The following is a 21498-nucleotide window of genomic DNA, read 5'->3' as shown; positions in this document are numbered from 1 at the left end:
ATGAAACTGGAATATATTTGAAGAAGAGTCTGTCACCTGTTTTAAAATGTACGTGGCACAACAGGGAAGTCTAGAAAAGTCCTGAATTTTTACGGATAGAATATATTAAAATTCACCCCAAATACAGACAGAAAGTTTGTGAGTTAAAGTCAATCTGTGGTGATTCATTTCAGTCTCAGGTCTCTGTTCCGGACATCTTTCACCTCTCTGGTTCTCCTGTACCCCTTTTGCCTGGGATTCTTGCATTCTTGGAGCTATTTTCCTAGAAGGTGTGCAATCATCCTGATGGATCTGTTCCCTCCCAACCTGCCCTGATCTCCCTCTCTGTGTTTATAGCCCATGTCACTGAACAGATGGTCAAGTGCTGAAAGATCTTTAAATGTAAAGAGTTTAGGTTCTTACTTCAATTAAGTGTGTAGGGACATTGTCTTTTACAAGCCAGAGGTTGGAGACAAGGTGACCTTTGAGCAACATTTACAGTCTGAAAATCTTTGGTTTATGCTGACGTTTTCCATGATCAGCAACATTTCATTATTGCAGCTTAGCAAGGAAAAGAGTTCAACAGCTCAAAGCACAAGGCCTGTTCTCACTTAATTAAAATAATTGCATCATTTTTTTCCAGAGGAGCCCAAGAGAACGAACCATCATGGCAGAAGGCAGAGTAATTGTTGTCATTACATTGGTGCTGCTAATGCGTCCCAGTTCCACAAATATTCCTCCAAGTGAATGAAGTCATTTAAGGCATTTTGCAATCAGTTCATTTTATAATAATGCAGCTTATTAAACAGTTTGGGGAAGGCCTGGGAGTGCTCATGGCTGTGGTTGCCTAAAGCAGCTGTCTCAGGCCTTGCCCCCTTGGGAATTCCGGTGTGGAAAGGATGCACCAGGACACAAAGGATGTCACAACCATTGCTGCTTCTCCCGGTGGAACCAGTGGCCTTGTAAACTGCTGGACACTGGGGACAGGTGAATTGCAGTCAAACAGAGTCACTTGAGGAGCATGTTCCCAGCCAGTGCTGAGCTTTGGAGCAGGGTGGGTGAGACAGAAGCCGTGGTATAACCTGGATTCCACTTGCTGCGGGCAAGATGTGCAGCTCTAATCTCGAGGGTGGATTACTGTGCTTAGAGGTGCTGTCCAGATGGCTGGGAATAGACTGCAGCTCTGTCTGTGTCCAGGTCAGGGGGCAGGGGAGTGGAGCTGGGCTAGAATTAGGGAAAAGGCAGCTTAAGCCCAGTTGGGATGAGGTTGTGTCCCAGCGGGTGCCCTGGCAATGGGCATGGTAAGAGCAAGTGAGAGTACAGATAAATGGCCATGTGCCAGGTGGCACTGAAACCTCCTGTGTCCTCCTTGTACTTGATGACTCCTATTGTGGGTTGGCAATTATAATTTTTTTTCCTACAGCCATTAGGAGTTAGATTTCCCTGGATGGGAAATAGGGATACCTGTGTTACAGTTCATGAGTGTATCACTGATAGCTGTATTCCTGTGTTACAGTTCATGAGTGTATCACTGATAGCTGCCCAGGAGTATTTTAGAGTCAGCCCCTTGTGCCGAGGCCAGTTTGTTAATCTGGTGAACTGGGTCTGTGTGTCCATGGGAGGGTGAAGGGAGTGCATGGCTGCAAAGGTGCAGGTCTAATCCTGGTGGACTTACAGGGCAAATACACCATCAGCTCTGTAATATTTAATGTCTCTGGCAATCAGGATACTGAGGTTTTTAGTTGTGATTTCTCTACTTTGAGGGCTGTTTCCCTTTGTATTACACAACTGCCAGCCCTTCTCCCATCCCTCTGGCAGTAAAGTGTTGGAAGGACTCCCTCCCTCCTGGTGGATTGCATTAGTGAGAACCTCATTTTTCTCAGGAGGATCCCCACCTTGCTGCCTTTTCTCCACCTCCCAAGCCACGTGTGTGTTGTGCTGCTGTGTCTCCTGCAGGATGCTCAACCTGTGGGCTGGAGTCTGGCTCCTCTGGCATTCCTGAGGCGAAGCTCTTCCTTTGCAAGACTTTGACATCCCAGCATTGTTCAAGTGTTCCCAGTTCCATTTTTAGCTGAGCCACAGGCCAGCCTGCAGACTCAGGCATTGCTGGTTTTCAAACCCTTTCTCGTGGCATGAAAAGCCTTTGTTACACTCAGACAATAATAAGTTCCTGAAGCGCTGTGGAAAGGAGTCTTTAATCTCCATGTTGTGTCAGGTGAGCAAGATTTCTCTGAGGATGTCAAGTGAGGCAAGAATAGAAACCATTTCAGTAGGCTTAGGTCCTAAGTCCTCAGCTCAGTGTGCTTAAGAGCTGGAAGAGGGATTGTGTCCCATTTAACCCTTTGTTGTTTCCTGTGGCTTTTCCACACTGTTGTCCAGGATCCATCACAATCAATAAACAGAGGAGTTTTCTGCAAGGTTTTATTTCTCTCTGTTTGCATGATCATTTTCTTAGGAGGCCTGAAGGATGGATTGATAATGTCAACTAAAAGGATGTAAATTAACCCTTCTAATTTTAACTTGAATATTGAAATAGTTCTTCTTTTCTGGTGCTAGAAATCACTGGCATTTCTCTGTGCTGGCATAAAACCAAACCCACATTTGAAGTCCTGCTTGTGCAGAATTCAAATTCTAGTCTGTAAACCAATATCTTGGGCAATGCTGCAATGGGAGTTACATTTCACTCTTCTTCTCTCCCCCTCCCTTGCCCCCAGGTTGATAACACATGAATGGTTAATGCAGGCTCTAGGATGTCCTGGCAGAAGGAATCTTTGAATCTTGCAGGTTGTAGCTGTAGCTGCCTGGCACACAGCGTGCCAGCCACTGAGATTTCGTGGCATGGACAGCCTGGAAGGCTGCAAGGATCCCTGATTAGTGCTGCAGGAGGGGGAGAAAGGAGCTAAACAACCACAGTACTTCTGGTTTATGCAAAAGTTTGCCCTAACTCTGTCTCCTTAGGAGTGAGAGTCTCAGAGTTCAGCTGTCTCTCCTCTCTTGTGAGGCACAACCACGTCATTCCCCCATTGAAGATGTTATCTCCATAGCAGGGACACTGCACAAAGATGGCTGTGGATTTATTTAGGAAATTCAGAGGAGTGTGTGACAGAGCAGGCAGTGAAGCTCACAGGTCTCAGGTCAATTCTGGCCCTGCTCCACCTGGAGAAAGGAGCAGGATCTTTGGAAGCTTCCCTTGGGGCAGCAGTTTGCTGTGGGGTGGAGATGTGCTTGTGAGCGTTTAACAGGCTCTTCCCTCGTGACAGTTTGCAGTCATTGCTCTAAATCACTGGTGAAAGCTGCCTCAGGAGGATGGGAGGCTGTGGCTGAAGAGTTGGAATAAACTGTGGCAGGAGTGTCCGTGGTGTTCCTGGCACTGCTGAGCCGTGGTGCAGACCCAGCCTGGTGCTACTTGGAATTAATCTGTGGTTGAACTCAGGGTCCAGCCTAGTATAAGAACTCTGGGTATAGGTGGTGAAATAAACAACTTATAATTGAGAGTGAATCAGCTCTGGAATTAACTACTCTAAGGCTTTTTCAGCCTCTGAAAGGAGGAGTAGGAAGCACTTAATGAATGTGTTTTTAAACGGGCAATTTGTGTTCAGCTCATCAGGGTAGAAGTGTGTGAGGCTCCTTGTACAGATCCCAGATGGCAACAGCGATTGTCTATTGTGCTGAAAACTTAATGTAGCTTAAGAGGTTGTGATAACCTGAATGACAGATTGCTGTATTTGGGGTTTAATGGATGCATTTCAAATGGAATGAGGTAGTGACTTAGTGCTTTCTAGAAATTAATCCTTACCTGCTTTATCTGCCAGTTTTGGAGCCCCTCACTGCTCTGGCTCTGTTACAGCAGTTGTTCTGTGCAGGGGAGCTGCCTGGCTGTGCCCTCAGCAGCCTCTTCCACGGGGTGTGTCAGCTGGCAGAGACATTCCTGAACAGGCTGTGAGATGGAAAGATGCTTCTAACATAGGCAGAGAAGGAGAAAAAGAAGAAGAAGAAGAAGGAAGCATTATTTTCTACCTTTTTTTTCCCTCAGCTGTAACGTGTCACCTAAATCCCCTGCTGGGATAGGACTGGAGCAGGCTTTAGGATTAGTGCGTGTGATGGGTTTAGGATTTGAAGCAAACATGTGTTGCTGTGTTTCCATCCTATCTGGTTTTTGCTGCCTAGAGAGAAATGCCCTCTCTTTTATCAGACATGGCCATTGAAACACCGAGGAGAACCTTCAGAGAAAAGAGGAAGACTGGTACAATGATCACCTTGAAGAGCTGCAGGAGCAGAAGATGTGATTGTTCTTTTGTTTCCAGACCTGGAAAGAGACTGAAGAGCTTTATGCACCTGGAGGGATTCGCAGAGAGAGGCAGGGGGGGCTCAGGAAGGCACAGAGGGGAATGGCTTGTGCTGGTGACTTTGCACTGATTGCTGCAGTGGATGCTGTTGGCTGGGTTTGAAGAGCAGGTAGGCACTCAGGAGGTGGGACTTGCAGATCTGTTGGTAACCAAAGCAAGAGAAGGGTCCTCTCCGTTAGGAATCGCTGTTGGGAGGAGGGAGCGGCTGGAGAAGCCACAATGATGTCCTGATGGATGCAGCTGGGAAAGTACCAGAGGAAAAAGAATATCAGCAGGAGGCCTTGCTGTCCAGAAATGGATTCATCTACATGCCAAACTGCCTCGTGGCCCTGCCTGTGTCCATCATGTGTCTTCTTTAAACTCTTGAACTGAAAGCCAGCCAGTCCTCCAGAGCAGACACAGAGGTAGGTCACACAGAATACAAAGGATTTGGTTGGGATTTTAATATTCTATGTCTGGAGCATGAAGGAAGCCTAAATTTACTGTGAAACTGTCCTGTAACAACCTGAAAAATACCACTGGATTTTGGAAATCACCTGTCATTTTGGTTTTTTCCCCGATAATACTTCGATGCTGTTACACGGAAAATGTGTGCTACAGAACCTTGATACCTCCCAGGGCCGTCGGTGCTTGTTGTCAGCTCATCTCAGACGTGGATGTCTCGAGGTCTCCCTTGCTCAGGAACAAGTTCTCGGTGGCCCGCCTGGCCGAGGACTTTTTCTGGGTGGGTGGCAGCATCGTGGCGTCCCCGCGGTGGAAGATCGGCCACTTTGGTAAGCTGCAGGCTGGGCCCCGGGCACTCCAGGGAACACCTTGAAACCTTTCCTGCCTAAATCTGAGTTAGTGACACCTTTGTCCAGCAGCAGAGTGGGGGAGTGGGAAGGAAGGAAGAACGTGAGGCAGCCCCAGGGCAATGTTATGTTTCGTGGCTGGGAGTGCAGCTCTTTTATAACTTATAACTTCATTACTGATTTCTTCATGTTCCTCAGGAAAAGCTAAAGCAAAGCTGTGCATTCTGGCAGGTGCAACTTGGAAATTTTCTGTTTCACAGAATCCATCTCCCTCTCCTTGCCCACAGTGAGTTAGGTTTGTTCTCTGCCGGGGTTTGCACACCTCTTAACATGCTGATTTTTTGTGCAGGTTTTGTAGTTTAGAGTTTTTAAAATGAGTGTTTAGAAGCATCTCTGCTCTCTTCTCCCTTGGCAGGTGAGTGGACTCCTGGGAGGTTGTTTTCTGAATACTGATACACAAAATTCTCCAGCTCTCTGAGAAGGGTCCTGTTTGGGTCCCCTCATAGCAGCCTTTTGTTGAAATAGGTGATAAACCCAGCAAAATAACCATCCTGCTGTGCTTGTGCACTTGGCTTGTGCAGATGGCTGAGGGAGTCTGAGCTGAGGGCTGGAGAGCTGACAGCCTGCCCTCCAATTAAGCACCCTAATTTCCACAGGATTAAGAGCATCTCTTCTCCCATTAGCATCTCATTTATTAAGGATTGTGCACCTTAGGGATGGATTCAGTCTTCCATTATCTCTTGTACACAGTGGACACTGTCCCAACCATTGCTGGCAGAATTACACAGAAATTTGCTTCTCCAGAGGCACTTCCAGATTTTTTTGACCAGTGAACAGCAGAGAGTCCTGGAATTCAGCGGGGCTTGAGCCAGTGAGAGCCACCAGGAGAGAGGGAGTTCTTACAGTAGGAATAGGATTGTTGGTTCAGAAGGTGAGAGGGACCTGCTCACAAGGCTGGAGGGATGCAAAACGAAAGAAATGAAGATTAATGAGGTTTGCTGTGGCCTGGTTTTTAATTGGATCCAGTGTAATGATGTGAGCCAGCCTGGTGTACCTGGGCCAGGAACACCACAGACAGGTCACCTGCAGCCTTGGCAGAGCATCCTCCTGCCTGCTCAGCTGTCTGGGATCCCCACACACTGCACTGGATGTGTTGTATACACGTATAGATTATACACATATATATTACATACTTTTGTGCTTTCGGATTCTTATATTTCTGTGTTTGTTTTTATGGATGTTTGATGCCTCCTGCCTAAAGGGAAGCTGACATTCCCGGCAGGAATAGCTGGACCAGCCAGCTCTGGGGTTTCTGTATTTCTGTATTGACTCGTAGCTGCGAGACCATCTCCAGTGAGACTTGAAAAATGGGGCAATTATTATCTCCTCAATGGATTTGCAGTGCTGAATGTGTGACAAGTGTGGGAGTGCTCTGTTTGTGTGTGGGAAGGCTGTTGTGGTTTGGGGATATTTTCAGGGGATAACTCGCCCTTCCCTTGCTGCTGTTCCGGGGGGGTTCTCTGGGCTCTGCCGCAGCCTCGGGGGTCCCTGGGGGGAAGAAATCCCTCCAATCTGACTCCCTCTCCTTGCATGGTTTAGGAGAGGGGTGGTTGTGAAGCACACGGTCAGGGTGCACCCCCAGGGTGTGTTCCTGGGCAGAGCCCGGCAGGGGTGTTGGTGCTGCCCTGTCACTGCTCCTGGGGACACAACGGGGCCACCTCGGACCCGGGGCCTGGCTCTTCTGACAAAGCTGGTCCCTGTACAAAAATACCCAGTGACTCAATCCTTCTAAACTTCTTCCCATCCCCACATGCTAAAATACTCCCACTGCTTCACACATTTACATCAAACCCAGAAACTCCTAGAAGACAATGCTGCTACTGAACCATAAATAATTAGTTTGCAGACGTTAGAACATCTTTCTAACAATAGGCACAGAATGGGCCTCTTCTCGCCCCTTGTTTCAGGACAAGTTGTAGGGATTTGTGGTTTGTGTGGTTTGGTTATTTATTGTTCCTTTAAAACCCTGTGTAGTAGCTACAGCTGGCACTGAGAAGTATGAGAAGTCCCCCTGCATGTTCTTGCTGCATCAGTCCCGTGTGGAACTGGGTGTTCCACGTTCCTGTTCCCTGCTCTGCTCTCACAGTGCTCTCTGCTGCAGCACAGAGATCCATCTTCTCTCCCTGGCTGGTTTGTCCAGATGCAAATCGAGGCAACTCATTAGAAGAGAGCTGAACATAAGCTGAATTCTGAAAAAACAAGGTACTAATGACGTGCAAAACAGAAAAGCCTTAAATCAGCCTTAATTAAAGATAGTTAGGAGCCATTTCTTCCAAAAAAAAAAAAAATGATTCATTGCAAGACTGGGGGATTTTTATTTGAAGTGTAGAAATGAATCCTTACAGAGGTATCTGAACAATGGCAAGGAGAAGCAGTCCTGCTTGTGTTCTCAGCAGTGTGCCCTTCTCTTTTCCATGCTGGGAAGGATCTCAGAAAAAAACAGGTGATTTTCTATTTGATATTAGCACCATTTGGATTTATTTCTTTTCTGCTCCGAACTTTAAGTCCTGCAGACAGGGGAGGGTGTGTGTCAGTGCCACAGAACGAACAGCTGCAGTGAAAAAGCAGTCCAAGGATGCTTATTAAAATTTGTAACAGCATGGAGCATATTCTGACTTCATGTGAAAGCAAAGTAAATGTATGTTACATAAAGTTTGCTTCTATTTTGTTGCTTTGTTATTTCCTGCTTTGTACCAGGTGTGATCTTTGATTCTTCTCCCTCATTTCTTCAAGTAAGATTATTTATTTACTGCTATAACTGCCAAAGAAGAAGTTGGACATTTAATGTGATTTTGAAGTCTGTGTGATTAGTGTTAAGAGAAATTCTTTTATTAGCTATTTTGACCATTTTTTTCCCCAAAAAACCCTATAAGCCTTGTGAAATAAGTTTAAGCTTTCCATGATTATTATCTCAGTAAATTTGAGAAATATTTATCTTCTCCTGCACTGGAATGAAAGCAGGTATCGAAAACATTGAAGTGTCTGGGACAGGGTTGGGCTGAGTTTGGGTCTGAGGTTGCAGTGAATCCCAGGGATGTTTCTGGCCCAGCACTGGCTTTATGACTAATTCCTGCTGACCACACTGATTTGTCTGAGGGCAGCTCTGATTGAAGCCAAGGGAATCAGCTTTTAAGAAACAAAATGTTACATGAGGGATTATCTTGCTCTTAATTCCACACCTTCTCTCCATAAATATTTTATTAACATGAACAATTTGCTCCACAGAATTACGGCTTTAAATTTAAATTTTCTTTTATTACAGTGACCTGCTTTCAAATCAAAATGTTGAACCTTCTTTTCCAGAGTAAATTAATTGACCTTGTCTGAACACGAGCTCTAAAGCACAGGACTGTCAGTGCCTCTTCCCATTTCTTTTTACTCCACCTTGCTTCTCTTGGGTGCTTTTGCTTTTGCCTCAGAGGTGGACTTGAACCAAAGAATTGTGCTGGTTTTGATGCATTTTGGAATACATGGAATGAGTGTTTTTATTTATAAATCCGGACTCACTGGAATGTGCATTACATGTATTAGTTGTCATTCTTCCATCCAGAATCCCAGTAGTAATTTACACTTCTCATCTCCAGGTCTGAAAAAAAAAAACCCCAAGCCCAACATTGGACACGATCATAGTTTTAATTTTACTTAAACAGATCAGGCAGAAAAGCCACAGGAAATCAGGTCACAGGCTCTGCTCTGTCACTGTAGGAAATAAATGGGAGACTTGGCAGAAAATATGAGTCTGCATTTCTTCTGGGCCAGAGCCAGTGGCTCCCAGCTGGCACTGGAGAGGAGCTCAGTGCTTGCAGCAGCTGGAGAGCAGGAACAGCCCAGCCCTGGCCCAGCCCCAGCCTGGCTGTGGGGCTGTGCCTGCAGCAGCCACAGCTCTGCAGCAGCTCCCAGGGCAGGGCAGAGCCCCTGCAGGAGCTGCCACTGCACTGCCTGGATGATGCCCAGGCCCCAGGGATGGAAAGGTTCAGTGCCCAAAGCTCAGGGGAAAGGCCCCTGCCAGGACAGCGGGGTTTGGGTGACGGGGAAGAAGGAAAATCTGTCGGGTCCTCGCCACTGCATCTGGAAGCAAATCTGCAGCATCAGTGGCTTAATCCACAGGAGCAGTGGGACCTTGCTGGCCAAGGATTCCAGTGCCCAGGTGAAACTGTGTCCAGCACAAGGTCTGCCTGTTGCAGGAGCCCAGATAAAGCATTCGAGGTGCTCGAGAAGGGCACGGACCTTGTGCTGGCTCCAACATATGGACATTGCATATCAGTCAGTATGGGAGTGAAAACACCACATTTACAGGTAAGTCCACAGTTGCCAAGAATCCTCCTGACTCTGGGATGGTATACCTGACCTCTTATACCAGACAGTGCAGGAAATCTCGTCCTGTGGCTTGAGCTGTTCATTTTGTTTGACATGTTTCCTTCCTGCAAAGGCAGTTCTGAAGGCAGCAAGGTCTGACTTGGTGCTGTCCCTTTCCTTCTCTCCTCAGTGGAAAGATGTATGAGCTCCATGCAGGCTGGCACCCAAATGATCAAACTCCGTGGGGGATCCAAAGGGCTGGTCCGCTTCTATTACCTGGATGAGCACAGGTCCTGCATCCGCTGGAGACCCTCCCGGAAGAATGAGAAAGCCAAAAGTGAGTGTCAGCCACAGAGCCTCCCCTCTCATCCCTCCTGGGGTCTTGCCCTCCTAACAGAACAACCAGCATGAAGGATTTGGCAGTTGGAAGTTGATCACTGACAGGTGATCAAGAAGAGCGTTGTGGTTGAATCTGAAGGGCAGCAAGTGATTTTATGATGAACGATTTCTGAAGGTTAAGTTGCTGTTGTTGGCTGTGCGGGTTGTAGGGTGGGGTAGGATGTTGTAAATGAGTAGGAGGCAACCCCTGTGAGGCCCTTGCAGTGAGATTTGGGATTTCTCTGTGGGATTTCTGTGCAGGATGAACCCTCCTGTCTGCCCCGGGGCATGCACACGGTCACTAACGAGCTCCGTGCTTTGCTCGTTCCAGTCTCCATCGACTCCATCCAGGAGGTGTGTGAGGGGAAGCAGTCGGAGATCTTCCAGCGCTACGCTGATGGCAGCTTCGACCCCAACTGCTGCTTCAGCATCTACCACGGAGACCACATGGAATCCCTGGACCTGGTGAGCTCCAGCGCGGAGGAGGCCCGGACCTGGATCACGGGGCTGAAGTACCTGATGGCAGGGATCAGTGACGAGGACAGCCTGTCCAAGCGCCAGAGGACCAGAGACCAATATCCTTGCTGGGCTGCCTGGGGGGTTCCCAGCAGAGGAGAGCCACGGGTAGCACTGGCATTGCCTACAGCTTGGCTGCAAGTGAGCACTAGGCTCAGAGCTTCAAAGCAGTTCTCCTCGTATTCCCTGTTTCCAGAGGCGGAGGAGTCCTTAAAGGGGACTGTTCTGGGCAAGATTTGGAGATGAATGCCTGGGTATTCCTTCATCTCCTGCTCCCAGTGTAAAACCTCCCATTTTGTTTGGTTCTACGAGGTGTGATGTCACATTGAGTTCACTCAGTGTGTTCTGCTGAGCTGTGCAATGGCCACAGAGCACAGCAGGGCTAGGAACTGCAACTGAACCAACATGAGCAGAGTGATACATTATCTTGAACTTTCCTTCATTTCCAGTCTCATTTCCGGTGTTTCCTAATGGGGAAAAAATCATATATACCTAAAGTTCAGTAATATCCCTCAATGTTCCACGCTGTTCCTTAACTCCTGTTCAATGTGGTTGAAGCAGACCTTTGATGAGGCAGATAAAAATGGTGATGGCAGTCTGAGTATTAGTGAAGTGCTCCAGCTCATGCACAAACTGAATGTGAACCTGCCCCGACAGAAAGTCAAGCAAATGTTTAAGGTAAGGAATGAAAACATTTGGGTTTGTTTGTTTGTTTGTTTGTTTCTAAAAGAACAAGGATTTAACATGAAACCCAGTAGGAGAGATTGCAAATACTTCAGCAGCTGGGTTGTTTCCACTCTGCTGAGAGATACTACACAGTCCATTTGGTAAATTGAAAAGAAGCTCCAGAAACACGTCATGCCCAGAAAAAGGCCATACACCAGGTACCTCCTGGTGTTACACAACATGGAGACACTCAGCAGTACCAAGATTGCTTTTTCACTATACTTTTCCATCAGAAACTCAGCCACATTTCCTCCTCTGATTATGTTCTCTGTAATAAATATTATCCAGTAAAGTATCCAATATCCTACAGTAATAAAATACCCAGCATGAAAACTTCTCTATCTGTCATATTTTTGCACTGCTAAGAGCTGTTTGTTTGACGTTTCATTCTGCTGACCTTGACCCAATTTGGTGGGCAGCTGAACGATGGAGATGTGCAGCTGTTGTCATCAGAAAGTCTCTCCAGGGACCAGGAAGCCTTTATGACAAATCCCTGGTGATTTTCTCTTTACTTGCAAAACTAGTATTGTTGCAGATATTATCAGTTTATGGCTGTGGATTTAACAGATAACCCCTCAAACCCTGGATATCAAATTAATTTCCAGATGACGTGGGTCCCAGGGGTCTCCTCAAGATGATAGGATTGGTAGTTCTGTGCAGGGTACTCTGCCTTCCTCACTGCCATGGATAGAAGGAATGCTCCAGAGGGCTCCCTGTGCAACAGTAAAGAGCCTAAACGTTGATGCTTGGCTCCTGCACTGAGGTGTAAGGGAAAAGCTGTGCAGAGCATTCACACGACAGGGCCCAGCCTGTTCCTGCAGGGAGCAGCACCAACCTGCTGAGCTGGGGGTTTGTTCTCCTGCAGGAGTTTGTCTGGGTAAGGGTGGCTCAGGCAGCTGGGTTCCTGACTGTCCTGTTGCTGTGTGTGCAGGAGGCTGACACGGATGACAACCAGGGCACGCTGGACTTCGAGGAGTTCTGTGCCTTCTACAAGATGATGTCGACGCGCCGCGATCTGTACCTGCTGCTGCTCACCTACAGCAACCACAAGGACTACCTGGACACAGACGACCTGAGGCGCTTCCTGGAGACTGAGCAGAAGGTGGGCCTGAGCCAGGAGGAGAGTTCCAGTGTGCTGCCCTTCTGCTTTGCCTTTGAAACGGGGAGGGAGCTTCAGTGTTGTGCGTGTGAAAACATCGACAGTTAAATGTCTCTTGATTTTCATCTTGTAGGCTGGCATGACTATTTCTTCAATCTCCTTGCTCTCATTACCTTTTTTTTTTTTTCCTGTAGGCTCTTTTGTTGTGCTCCTAAATTTAATCTCTGCAGTTTCTTTCTTTTTTCATGTTCTCTTCGAAAAATTCCATCAGCATCTGTCTGTTCCCAGTGTTCAGTATCCTGAAGCGAAGCCGGTGTTTCTGGCTCTGCTTGGGACTTAGTGCACGGTCCGTGATGAAACACTGAATTACTCTGTCACACTATCTCAGTTTGTAAGGTTTTTGTTTTTCAAGAGCTGTTGAGAGAATGACTAATGTATGGAAAGGTTTTTGCAATACACTGAGGTCCTGAGGAGTTGTGTCTGAGTGCTCAAACTCCAGTGCTGCAGGAACAAATGCACTGACTGGTGACAGGACACAAATCAGCTCAGCTAATTACTGACACGGACAAATCCTGCCTGGGGGGCTTCTCTCCCTTGCCTTCCTCACACCACATGCACAGGGAAAACCTGATCATTCTATGCCAGAAGAGCCTTATCTTTTGAACCAGCAAATGGATCATGTATGTTCAAACCCAGAGCTGGAGGTTTTTTAATTCCTCTTCTTTTACTTCTGTTTATTAGGTTTAAAATCGCCCCCAGAGAAGGCACTGATCTGGTGGCAGATGTGCTGGTGGTGTCATTTCCCCCTGAGCAAAGATTCCATGCTGCCAAAACTGTCAGCAACGTGGTCACTCCATTGCAGTCCCCTCTGGTGACAAGGGCTGTGTTTTCATGTCATGTTTTCATGTGCAGCATCGCACAGGGAGGGTTTGCTGGACCACTCAGGACAGGAATGGGAAATAATAGCATGGATAATAGAGAATAAATCAACAGTAAATAGCAGGAATATGAATTAATAGTGTTAATAGCTCAACATAAATGGCCCTGTTTTTATAAGTGACATTTCCAGACAACGTTTCCAGACATACATTCCCCTTTGTACTTTTTTTTTTTCAATTGAGAATGCAAAGCAACCTTGAAGTTAGCAGATTCTTCCTGAGAACATTATGTCCTGAATCTCTGTTTCCCTGCTAGTAACAGATTTTTCTGTCTGATGCATAAAGATGAACCATTTTCTTGCTTTATTTTAAAGTAAAAAACCCTTTGATAATGCAAACTAATCCTTTAATCCTACAGGAGAAGAAATCCCATTGGTTTGTGACAAAGCTTGTTCTGTTTGGATGCTCCTGGTGCCTAATAACAGATCTGACCTACAAAGCAGAACTCTGTGATCAGGCAGCTGCCAATAGCACAGAACTGCTCACAAAGTGCTGCTGCTCTGATCTGACCTGACACTGACTGACAGGAGTGAGAATCCCGCCGGGAACTGGAAATCCCGAGTCCCACCATGGATAATCTGCCCGGTTGCTGAACTGCATGCAGAGCAAGGAGCTGAGAGAGGCTGTGATTAAGAGTTAACACTTGGTTTTTGCTGCTGTTCCAGATGACAAATGTGACTAAAGAGCATTGCCTGGAGATCATCAACAAGTTTGAGCCGTGCCTGGAGAACAAGAAGGAGGGAGCTCTGGGGATTGATGGTAAGCTGGGGGTGCAGGGGAAAGGCAGCTGTTTCATTGCTCAGGAGAATGTTGCTTTTGCTTGCATAATATTTTGCATAGATTTTGTCATGTTGTACAGGCAGTGTTTCCAGCCTTTTTGGTTTCTTAGTATCTATTATTTGCTGAGGAACCTAAAGGGAAGTTGGGTCTCATTGGAAGAGTTTTGACAGGCACATAAGATGAAGCAGCAGTCCCTGAAGGCACAGATGGAACTGGATGAGTCTTTATTTGTGCTTCTGGAAAATACAGTAGAATTCAGTTGCATCATTCCTGCAGGTATTTTTGGAAGCCCATTAAGTGTTAATAAGAGGAGTGATGTGCTCCAGAGTAAATGTGTGAAGTGGGATGATGGATGGAATCTGTGGGGGTCATGCCTTCCTGCCCTTTGCTGCTAAACCTTCACTGTGAATATATCCACGCTGTACCATCAGCTGGGAGCTGTTATTTTGGGGGCTGACTGTAAATCCTTTCCCCTAAACAGTAAATCTTCTGCCAGATCTTATTGAATCTAAGGAGAGAGTACATTCCCCAGGCATTAGCTTCTGTGCAAAAGTTCTGGGACCTCTGGAAGGTCAGTCCTGCCCATTTCTGTGGGTGTGTTGTCATCCTGAAAAGTGGCAAAATAGAGGTTGTTTGGTTTCCTGCATGAAGAAGTGGGTAGTTTCTGGTACAGAGTGTAAGGTTGGTTTTTTTCAAGAAATGATGGTTGCTTAGGATGGATTCAGGTCTGTTCAACTTCCAGAATAAACTTTCAATTTATTTTAAAGCTTATTCTAATGCCAGTGAGGGAGCAGTTGCCATATTCATATTTTTATTTTCTGGTCTTTACAGTCAGTTGTAGTCACATAAATAATGAATAATCAGGTTCATTATCTTACCTTCTTCATGGCTAGAAAAGTAAGACTGGGCTTTTTAAAATAATGCAGGTTTTCCTGAAGGAAAAAAAAAAATAAAAATCTATCCAGTTGCTTTGCCTAAGAAGGGATGATAAAACAACTGAGAGTTTATGTGTTAGGATAAGAGAGAATCCAACATGGGGACATTCTACTACAGATCTCCTGATCAGCAGGGAGCAGATGGGCTTATTTGGAGACAGCTGGAAAAAGCTTCATGACTTCAACCACTCCAGCATCTTGCTGGAAGTGCAGCAGAGCAGAGCAGGTCTGATCCAGAGGAGATTTGGGGGCTGTATTGATGATAACAACATCCAAACAGAGGTGCTGAGGAGCTGGCAGGACACACTGCTGGGGTGGTGCTGGCAGAGGAGAAAGAGCTGCTTCGAAACATAGATCTGTGCCTGCACTGCATCACTGGATATGTGTGCATGGCATCACTGGATCTGTGTGCACTGGCATCACTGGATATGTGTGCATGGCATCACTGGATCTGTGTGCATGGCATCACTGGATATGTGTGCATGGCATCACTGGATATGTGTGCATGGCATCACTGGATCTGTGTGCATGGCATCACTGGATATGTGTGCATGGCATCACTGGATCTGTGTGCATGGCATCACTGGATCTGTGTGCATGGCATCACTGGATATGTGTGCATGGCATCACTGGATCTGTGTGCATGGCATCACTGGATCTGTGTGCATGGCATCACTGGATATGTGTGCATGGCATCATTGGATATGTGTGCATGGCATCACTGGATCTGTGTGCACTGCATCATGTGTGTAGCTGAGACTTCAGATCCCTCCCCCAGCAGACAAATCAGGTGCTGCCTGAGGGACTGGGCCACAGCAGCCATGGCAGCTGGAGCTGGGTGTTTATTCCTCTCGTGGGTGCAGCCCAGGCAGGACCATCCTGCCCACTCTTGGCAGCACTTCAGCAGTAGTAAAATAATAGCACAGTGCTCTTTGTCCTTTCATATTCATCCATGGGTCTGTGCTGGTTGCTCCTCTGTTCTCACCCTGGCTGTGCCACTGCTGATTGTGGTGCCTCAAGAGCCTCAAATATTTGGCTGAGCCGAGTTCCCTGCGCCGTGTCCTGTGCGCTGTTCAAAGAGCTTTGGCTGCTGTTTGTATTTATCAGCTCTTTTCCTTTAATGAAACTTTCATCAACACAAAATGTATAGCCTAGAAGAACCCTCACAAAGGTGACATTTTGTCTTGTCACAGTCAAAGAAGGTGCGCTAAGCCCTTCAGAAGTTTGGCAGGATTTTACACGGGCACTGTTTTATTTATGGAATGAGTGAAATGTCAGGAGCATTAGCAGTCTGGAAGCAGAGACCTGCCGAATAGAGGCTGGCAGCAAAGCCAGGGTGGGAATGGGAATTGGAGTCTTTCCTTGGTGGTGAATGAAAAATATCTGGGGGCCGCTTGAAATGGAAGTGACGGTGTTTAATGTTAGTCTGATCTGTGGCAGGGTCTGTGTGTTCACAAATGTACACTGTGGGTCTGAGGGCAGCAGTGTCACATGAAGATAAAATCAGAACTGGCCAAAACCTTGCTTCTCAACAGCAGTGGTGACTGCAGTACACAAATGGTCCAGGTGCTGATGTCTGCAGGGTTTGCAAGCATCCCACTGCTTTGGAAAAATCATTCTCCTGGTGGCAGCACCGAGAGCCCCACTGTTAATTGATATTCTGGTGTCGAGCCTGGAGTGAACTTCAGTGTCTGAAGTGACATTAATGCAGTTCTGCAGATCTCCCCCTCCACATGCATGTTTGTGCATGAGGTGTCCTATCCAAATTCCAGGGTGTAGCTTGTGCAAGCCAATGTGTGCTGACATTCCTCTGGTATTTTTGGGAGAAAGAGAGGAGAGGAAAGGAAAGTATCTCCCTTGTCTCAGACTGTTGGGCCACCTGCACTGTCTGCAGGCAGTACAATACCACAGATCTTACACCTCCTCACTGAGGAGCAGTGCCAGGATGTGACTGCAGATCTCTGGGGGCTTTTATATGCCATGTGATCTGACGTCCCAGCAGAATCTTTTGACACAAATTGTAAGCCTCAAAAGGAAAGGCAGAGCAGGGAAAGCGTGCGAAGCAACTGGAGATTTCCTGAAAAGCAGCAACCACACTTGGCCATGGTGACAGCTGGGGTGCAGTGGTGCTGTTTCTTTATCCTACATGTTGGTGAACACAGGGATGCATTTTTAGGCTGGCTTTAGGAAGGTTACAGCAGCCAAAAGGACGAAGCTGCATTACTGATGGTGTCGTTTGTTCACAGGTTTCACCAACTACATGCGGAGCCCATCGGGGGACATCTTCAACCCCGAGCACTACCACGTGAACCAGGACATGAGCTACCCTCTGAGTCACTACTTCATTACCTCCTCACACAACACCTACCTCATGGGGGACCAGCTGATGTCCCAGTCCCGGGTGGACATGTATGCCTGGGTGCTGCAGTCCGGCTGCCGCTGCGTGGAAGGTAAAGAGCCAAAGGGAACGGGCAGTGAGATCTGTCGGTTTGTTTCTCTGCAGGGCAAGACTCCTGATTTCTGCAGAAGACATGCTGATACTGGGTAGAGGGAAAAGCCAGGGAGGGAAATGGTGTCACCCCTTCATAAAGAACAACAAAACAACGCTGTGATATACTGGACAAATTTCCCTGAGCCTGGAAATAAGGTTTGAGGAGTGTGTCCTGTCCCAATACTCCTCAGCACTGGTTAAATGGAGTTTTTTTGCTGGGGGCTTTCTCAAAGCTCTGGTCACAGGAGACATTCCAGGCCAGGAAGTTCTTTCTGAGGAAGGATGCTCAGCAGAGCGAGGAGGGGCTGGGAGGGAGCTGGGCCCTGCTGTGCTGGTTGCTGGGGGAAGTTGCAGGGTCTGGGTGTGCCCCAGCTGGTGGCCCCGGTGTTCCTGCCTGATGGCTGCTGTTGTTTCTGTCCCACAGTTGACTGCTGGGATGGGCCCGATGGGGAGCCGATTGTCCACCATGGATACACTTTGACCTCCAAAATTCTCTTCAAAGATGTGATTGAAACCATCAACAAATATGCCTTTATCAAGAACGAGTATGTACCCAGTGTGAGCCCCGGGGCTGTGGATGGGGGTGTTCCCTGCCATCCTCGGGCAGGCAGAGCAGAGCCAACCCCCAGAATTCCTGGCAGAATTCTTGGCTGTTTTCCAAGGGGAAAGCCCTCAGGAAGCAACAGCAAGGCCAGGCTGAGTAGGGGTTCACACAGAGGGGTGGGGCTGGCACTGCCACTGTAGAAGACCAGGGGAATGGTGTGTTTGGCCAGTGAATGTTTTTGGTGGAGGGCTGGCAGTTTAACCACCATCTCCTGCTGGGTGTGTACTCTGATGCTCCAGGGATAGGAAACAAGTCAGGCAGCACAGGAATCCACAGAGTCAGGAGCCCAATTGTGGGGAAAGCAGAGTGCTCAGGAGAAAGGGGTGATGTTCCCTACAGGTACATTGCTCAGGAAATCAAAGCATTATACATGGGAGGTTTCATATGCCTTGGCAGTTACTGTCCTCCTCCTTATAGTCAACCTATCTTTTTTTAAAAAATAAATTAATTTATCTCTATAAAAAAGTTTCCAGTAGCTTCCCCAGAGCAGCCCGTCTGCCTTTATGAATTGAGCTAAACTTACATTTAACTTTCAGACCAGATAAACAAATTCCGAGCCTGAAATTTTTCAGATTCCCTGAAGACAGGGTAAATAAATCAAAGGAAGCTGCCAGCAGAATGTATGGCAATGCTTCTGAAATTGTTCTGTTCTTCAAACCTTTGCAGAAAGGTTAACTGGGACCACGTCATCAACTGGGAAAGTTTTGTCCTGCACTGACATTGTCTGAAAGCCTTATTTTTCCTAATGAGGAACTAATGAGGATCAGATGTCAGGATAGACATAATTGGTTTTTAATTAATGAATCCCTGATAATTCATCCCTACAAAACTGCATTGTGCACGGGCTTTTGTGTTTATCCTAAAAAATGCATCCTCTCTACACAGAAATCCATCTTCAGAGTGGTTTTACATGGCACCAGCCACACTGGAGTAGATGTTCCACGAATCTTACCTTGATCTTCCCTTTCAGACAACCAGGCATTGCTGTTCCTTGGGCTCAGCCTGGAGAATCAACAATAAATGACAACAATAAAACTGAGTCTGGAAATAACCCTGACTGTCTTTGCAGCAGAGGCTTTGTCTACAGGCTTGTTTGTGTAACACTGCTCTCTTGCTGATTAGAAAAGTACTCGTGGAAGAACTGACACAGGAGGTTTATCACTTGGTTGTTGGAAGTGGGAAGGTGGAGACAAAGCCCCCTTGGGGATCTTTTCAGTTCTTGTAGCTTTTATTTACTTTTCTGTGTGCAAGTACAAAAGGGCTGAAGGACCAATTGGAGAGGAGAGTTGGTGGCACTGGTGTTTGGGTTTTCCTTAGGAATGGCTTGCTGGAGTCTCTGGTGGGGGGTCAGGGCTGAGTGGTGTAGGAAGGTGACAGGTGTGCTCTGGCATAAAAATGCATCAGATCAGATTGCAGAATTTTAATTCTCCCATGCCTGTCAGAAAATCAGCCATTCAGTTTGGGGGGAGTAGTGGGGTATCAGTCCTGTGCCCACGGGGATTTCTCTCCCCTGTGGGAGTCACTGGTGGTGCCTGTCACAGGAATGCCCAGGCAGCAGTAACCCTTCTCCTCTTCACGCTGGAACAGCTAAATTTGCAGTTGCTGGTGGCTCTGTCTGTGCCAGGTACCCCGTTATCCTGTCCATCGAGAACCACTGCAGCATCGTGCAGCAGAAGAAGATGGCTCAGTACCTGACAGAGATCCTGGGGGACAAACTGGACCTGTCCTCCGTGCACAGCGAGGACTCCACAAAGCTCCCTTCGCCTGCCAGCCTGAAAGGAAAGATCCTGGTCAAGGTGAGCACCTGCTCCACTTGCCCTGTCCCTCCTTCTGGTTGTGCTGATGGTCATTCCTGCCTGGCTCTCACTTGCACCCCAACTTCCACCGTCTCACAAAAAGCACTCTTTGGTGCTTAAGGTTCTGAACAAACATCTTCTCAACCAGCAAGAACCTGGTGGCTGCTTTGAATAATTTTTATTAATGTTTTTTTGGAAGGTGTGGTGGTGGCAAGAGCTGCATGAAAACCTGCCTGTGTGATGGTTTTATTTTGTAGGGCAAGAAACTGCCAGCCAACATCAGTGATGATGCAGAGGAAGGAGAAGTTTCTGATGAGGACAGTGCTGATGAGATTGATGATGACTGCAAACTAATGAATGGAGATGTAAGTTAAGCTGAATGTAAATGAACATCAAGGCTTCCCATCCCAGGGAGAAGAAACTTTTATGAGTTCTCTGTAATGTGGATGTGGCCTATGGGGTTCATCACAAGTGTTTTAGGTTCTAAACCTTCACAGGGACAGTTTGGACAAAAGCAGAGCAGACATTACATCTGAATAGCTCTGCTAGGGGTCAGTCTTGCCTTAATTAGAACTGTTTTAATTACTTTTTTTTAATTACTTTTTTCATCGCTACCTGGTTTAATGGTTCTGTTCTGTCTGTAGGCATCTGCTAATAGGAAGAGAGTGGAGAATATAGCAAAGAAAAAGCTTGACTCACTGATAAAAGAATCCAAAATCCGTGACTGTGAAGATCCAAACAATTTTACAGTTTCCACTCTCCCATCAGCAGGAAAGGCTGGGCTGAAATCTGATAGTAAGAAGGTGAGCATGTTTTATTGTCCTTGTGTTTTACTAGTTTACTGAATCCATATATTATTGACTTCAGCTTCATAGCTGAATTCCTGCAGTCAATAATGATGCCAGGTGAACATCACTGTCAGATACACCAATTTTTTTTCTTACTCACACAGCAACTGGAGCATGAAATGTACATGAGAAAGGACTTTGATTTTCCATTTTAAAAACTGCATATGAAAGCTGAGCTTTTTTTCCTTTGGCTGTCTATGTTCTCTGCATTTACATTTGTATTTTAATTTTATATTAATGCTAATTTATAAAAATGCACTCAGCCCACAGACTACACTTCATGAATTTGAGGCATTTTCATTTTAGGCTTTGTAATAAGCCACAAAAAGCTTTAAGAAGATTGTTCCATGCAAATGAAAAGCAGTGGAGATCTGCCAGTAATAAGCAGGTGTAATAACCAGGGATTAAAACTAAAATAAGGATGAGAACTAAAAATCAGCTTCCCAAAACATTCTGTGGCTTGAGTTCCGTGTGTACTTTAAACCTCATGATGTACAGGATGTATCAGATGGTTGTTTTTGTAAGAGCCACTGCAAGGCCAGGACCTGGAGGATCCCTTAGCACAGCACAGGGTGTGTCAGGAACCCATCCCTGTGTGCTGCTGAGCAGCTGCTCTGGCTGCAGCACTGTTTGATCTGCTGTGTTCTGCTCTTCTGCCTCTGCTGCTCCAGAGCAAACTGGAGGACGATGTGGAGGCTGGGGAGGATTTCAGCACCAAGAGGCACAGCCGCTCCCTCATGGGCAGCTTCTCCAAACGCAAGGTGAGCTCTGCCCCACACGCGGATTTCTTGCAGGGGTTTTTCTCTGCACACAGTGGGGAGGGATGTCAGAACTGCTCTGCCTGCAGCACCTGGCTCTCAGGCTGCTCCTGCTGGGGAGCTGCTCAGCACGGTGCATAACACACAGCTCCAATTC

At 46.9% G+C, this 21498-nt stretch overlaps 1 protein-coding gene across 1 annotated transcript in view; it reads left to right on the top strand.

Moving 5' to 3' along the window:
• PLCH2 (phospholipase C eta 2) overlaps positions 1-21498 on the top strand; it is a 64326-nt gene that overhangs the window by 28147 nt on the left and 14681 nt on the right. The window contains 11 exon segments of the mRNA XM_050322414.1: positions 9663-9809; positions 10182-10425; positions 10915-11044; positions 12024-12194; positions 13795-13888; positions 17091-17294; positions 17760-17880; positions 19564-19735; positions 19993-20100; positions 20380-20538; positions 21255-21344. Of these exon segments, the coding sequence (XP_050178371.1) occupies positions 9663-9809; positions 10182-10425; positions 10915-11044; positions 12024-12194; positions 13795-13888; positions 17091-17294; positions 17760-17880; positions 19564-19735; positions 19993-20100; positions 20380-20538; positions 21255-21344 (1640 nt within the window).

The sequence above is a fragment of the Myiozetetes cayanensis genome, unplaced genomic scaffold, assembly GCF_022539395.1.
Source record: "Myiozetetes cayanensis isolate MyiCay16 unplaced genomic scaffold, myiCay2020 scf28, whole genome shotgun sequence".
Lineage (NCBI taxonomy): Eukaryota > Metazoa > Chordata > Aves > Passeriformes > Tyrannidae > Myiozetetes > Myiozetetes cayanensis.
This window is presented reverse-complemented; position numbering and strand designations above follow the sequence as displayed.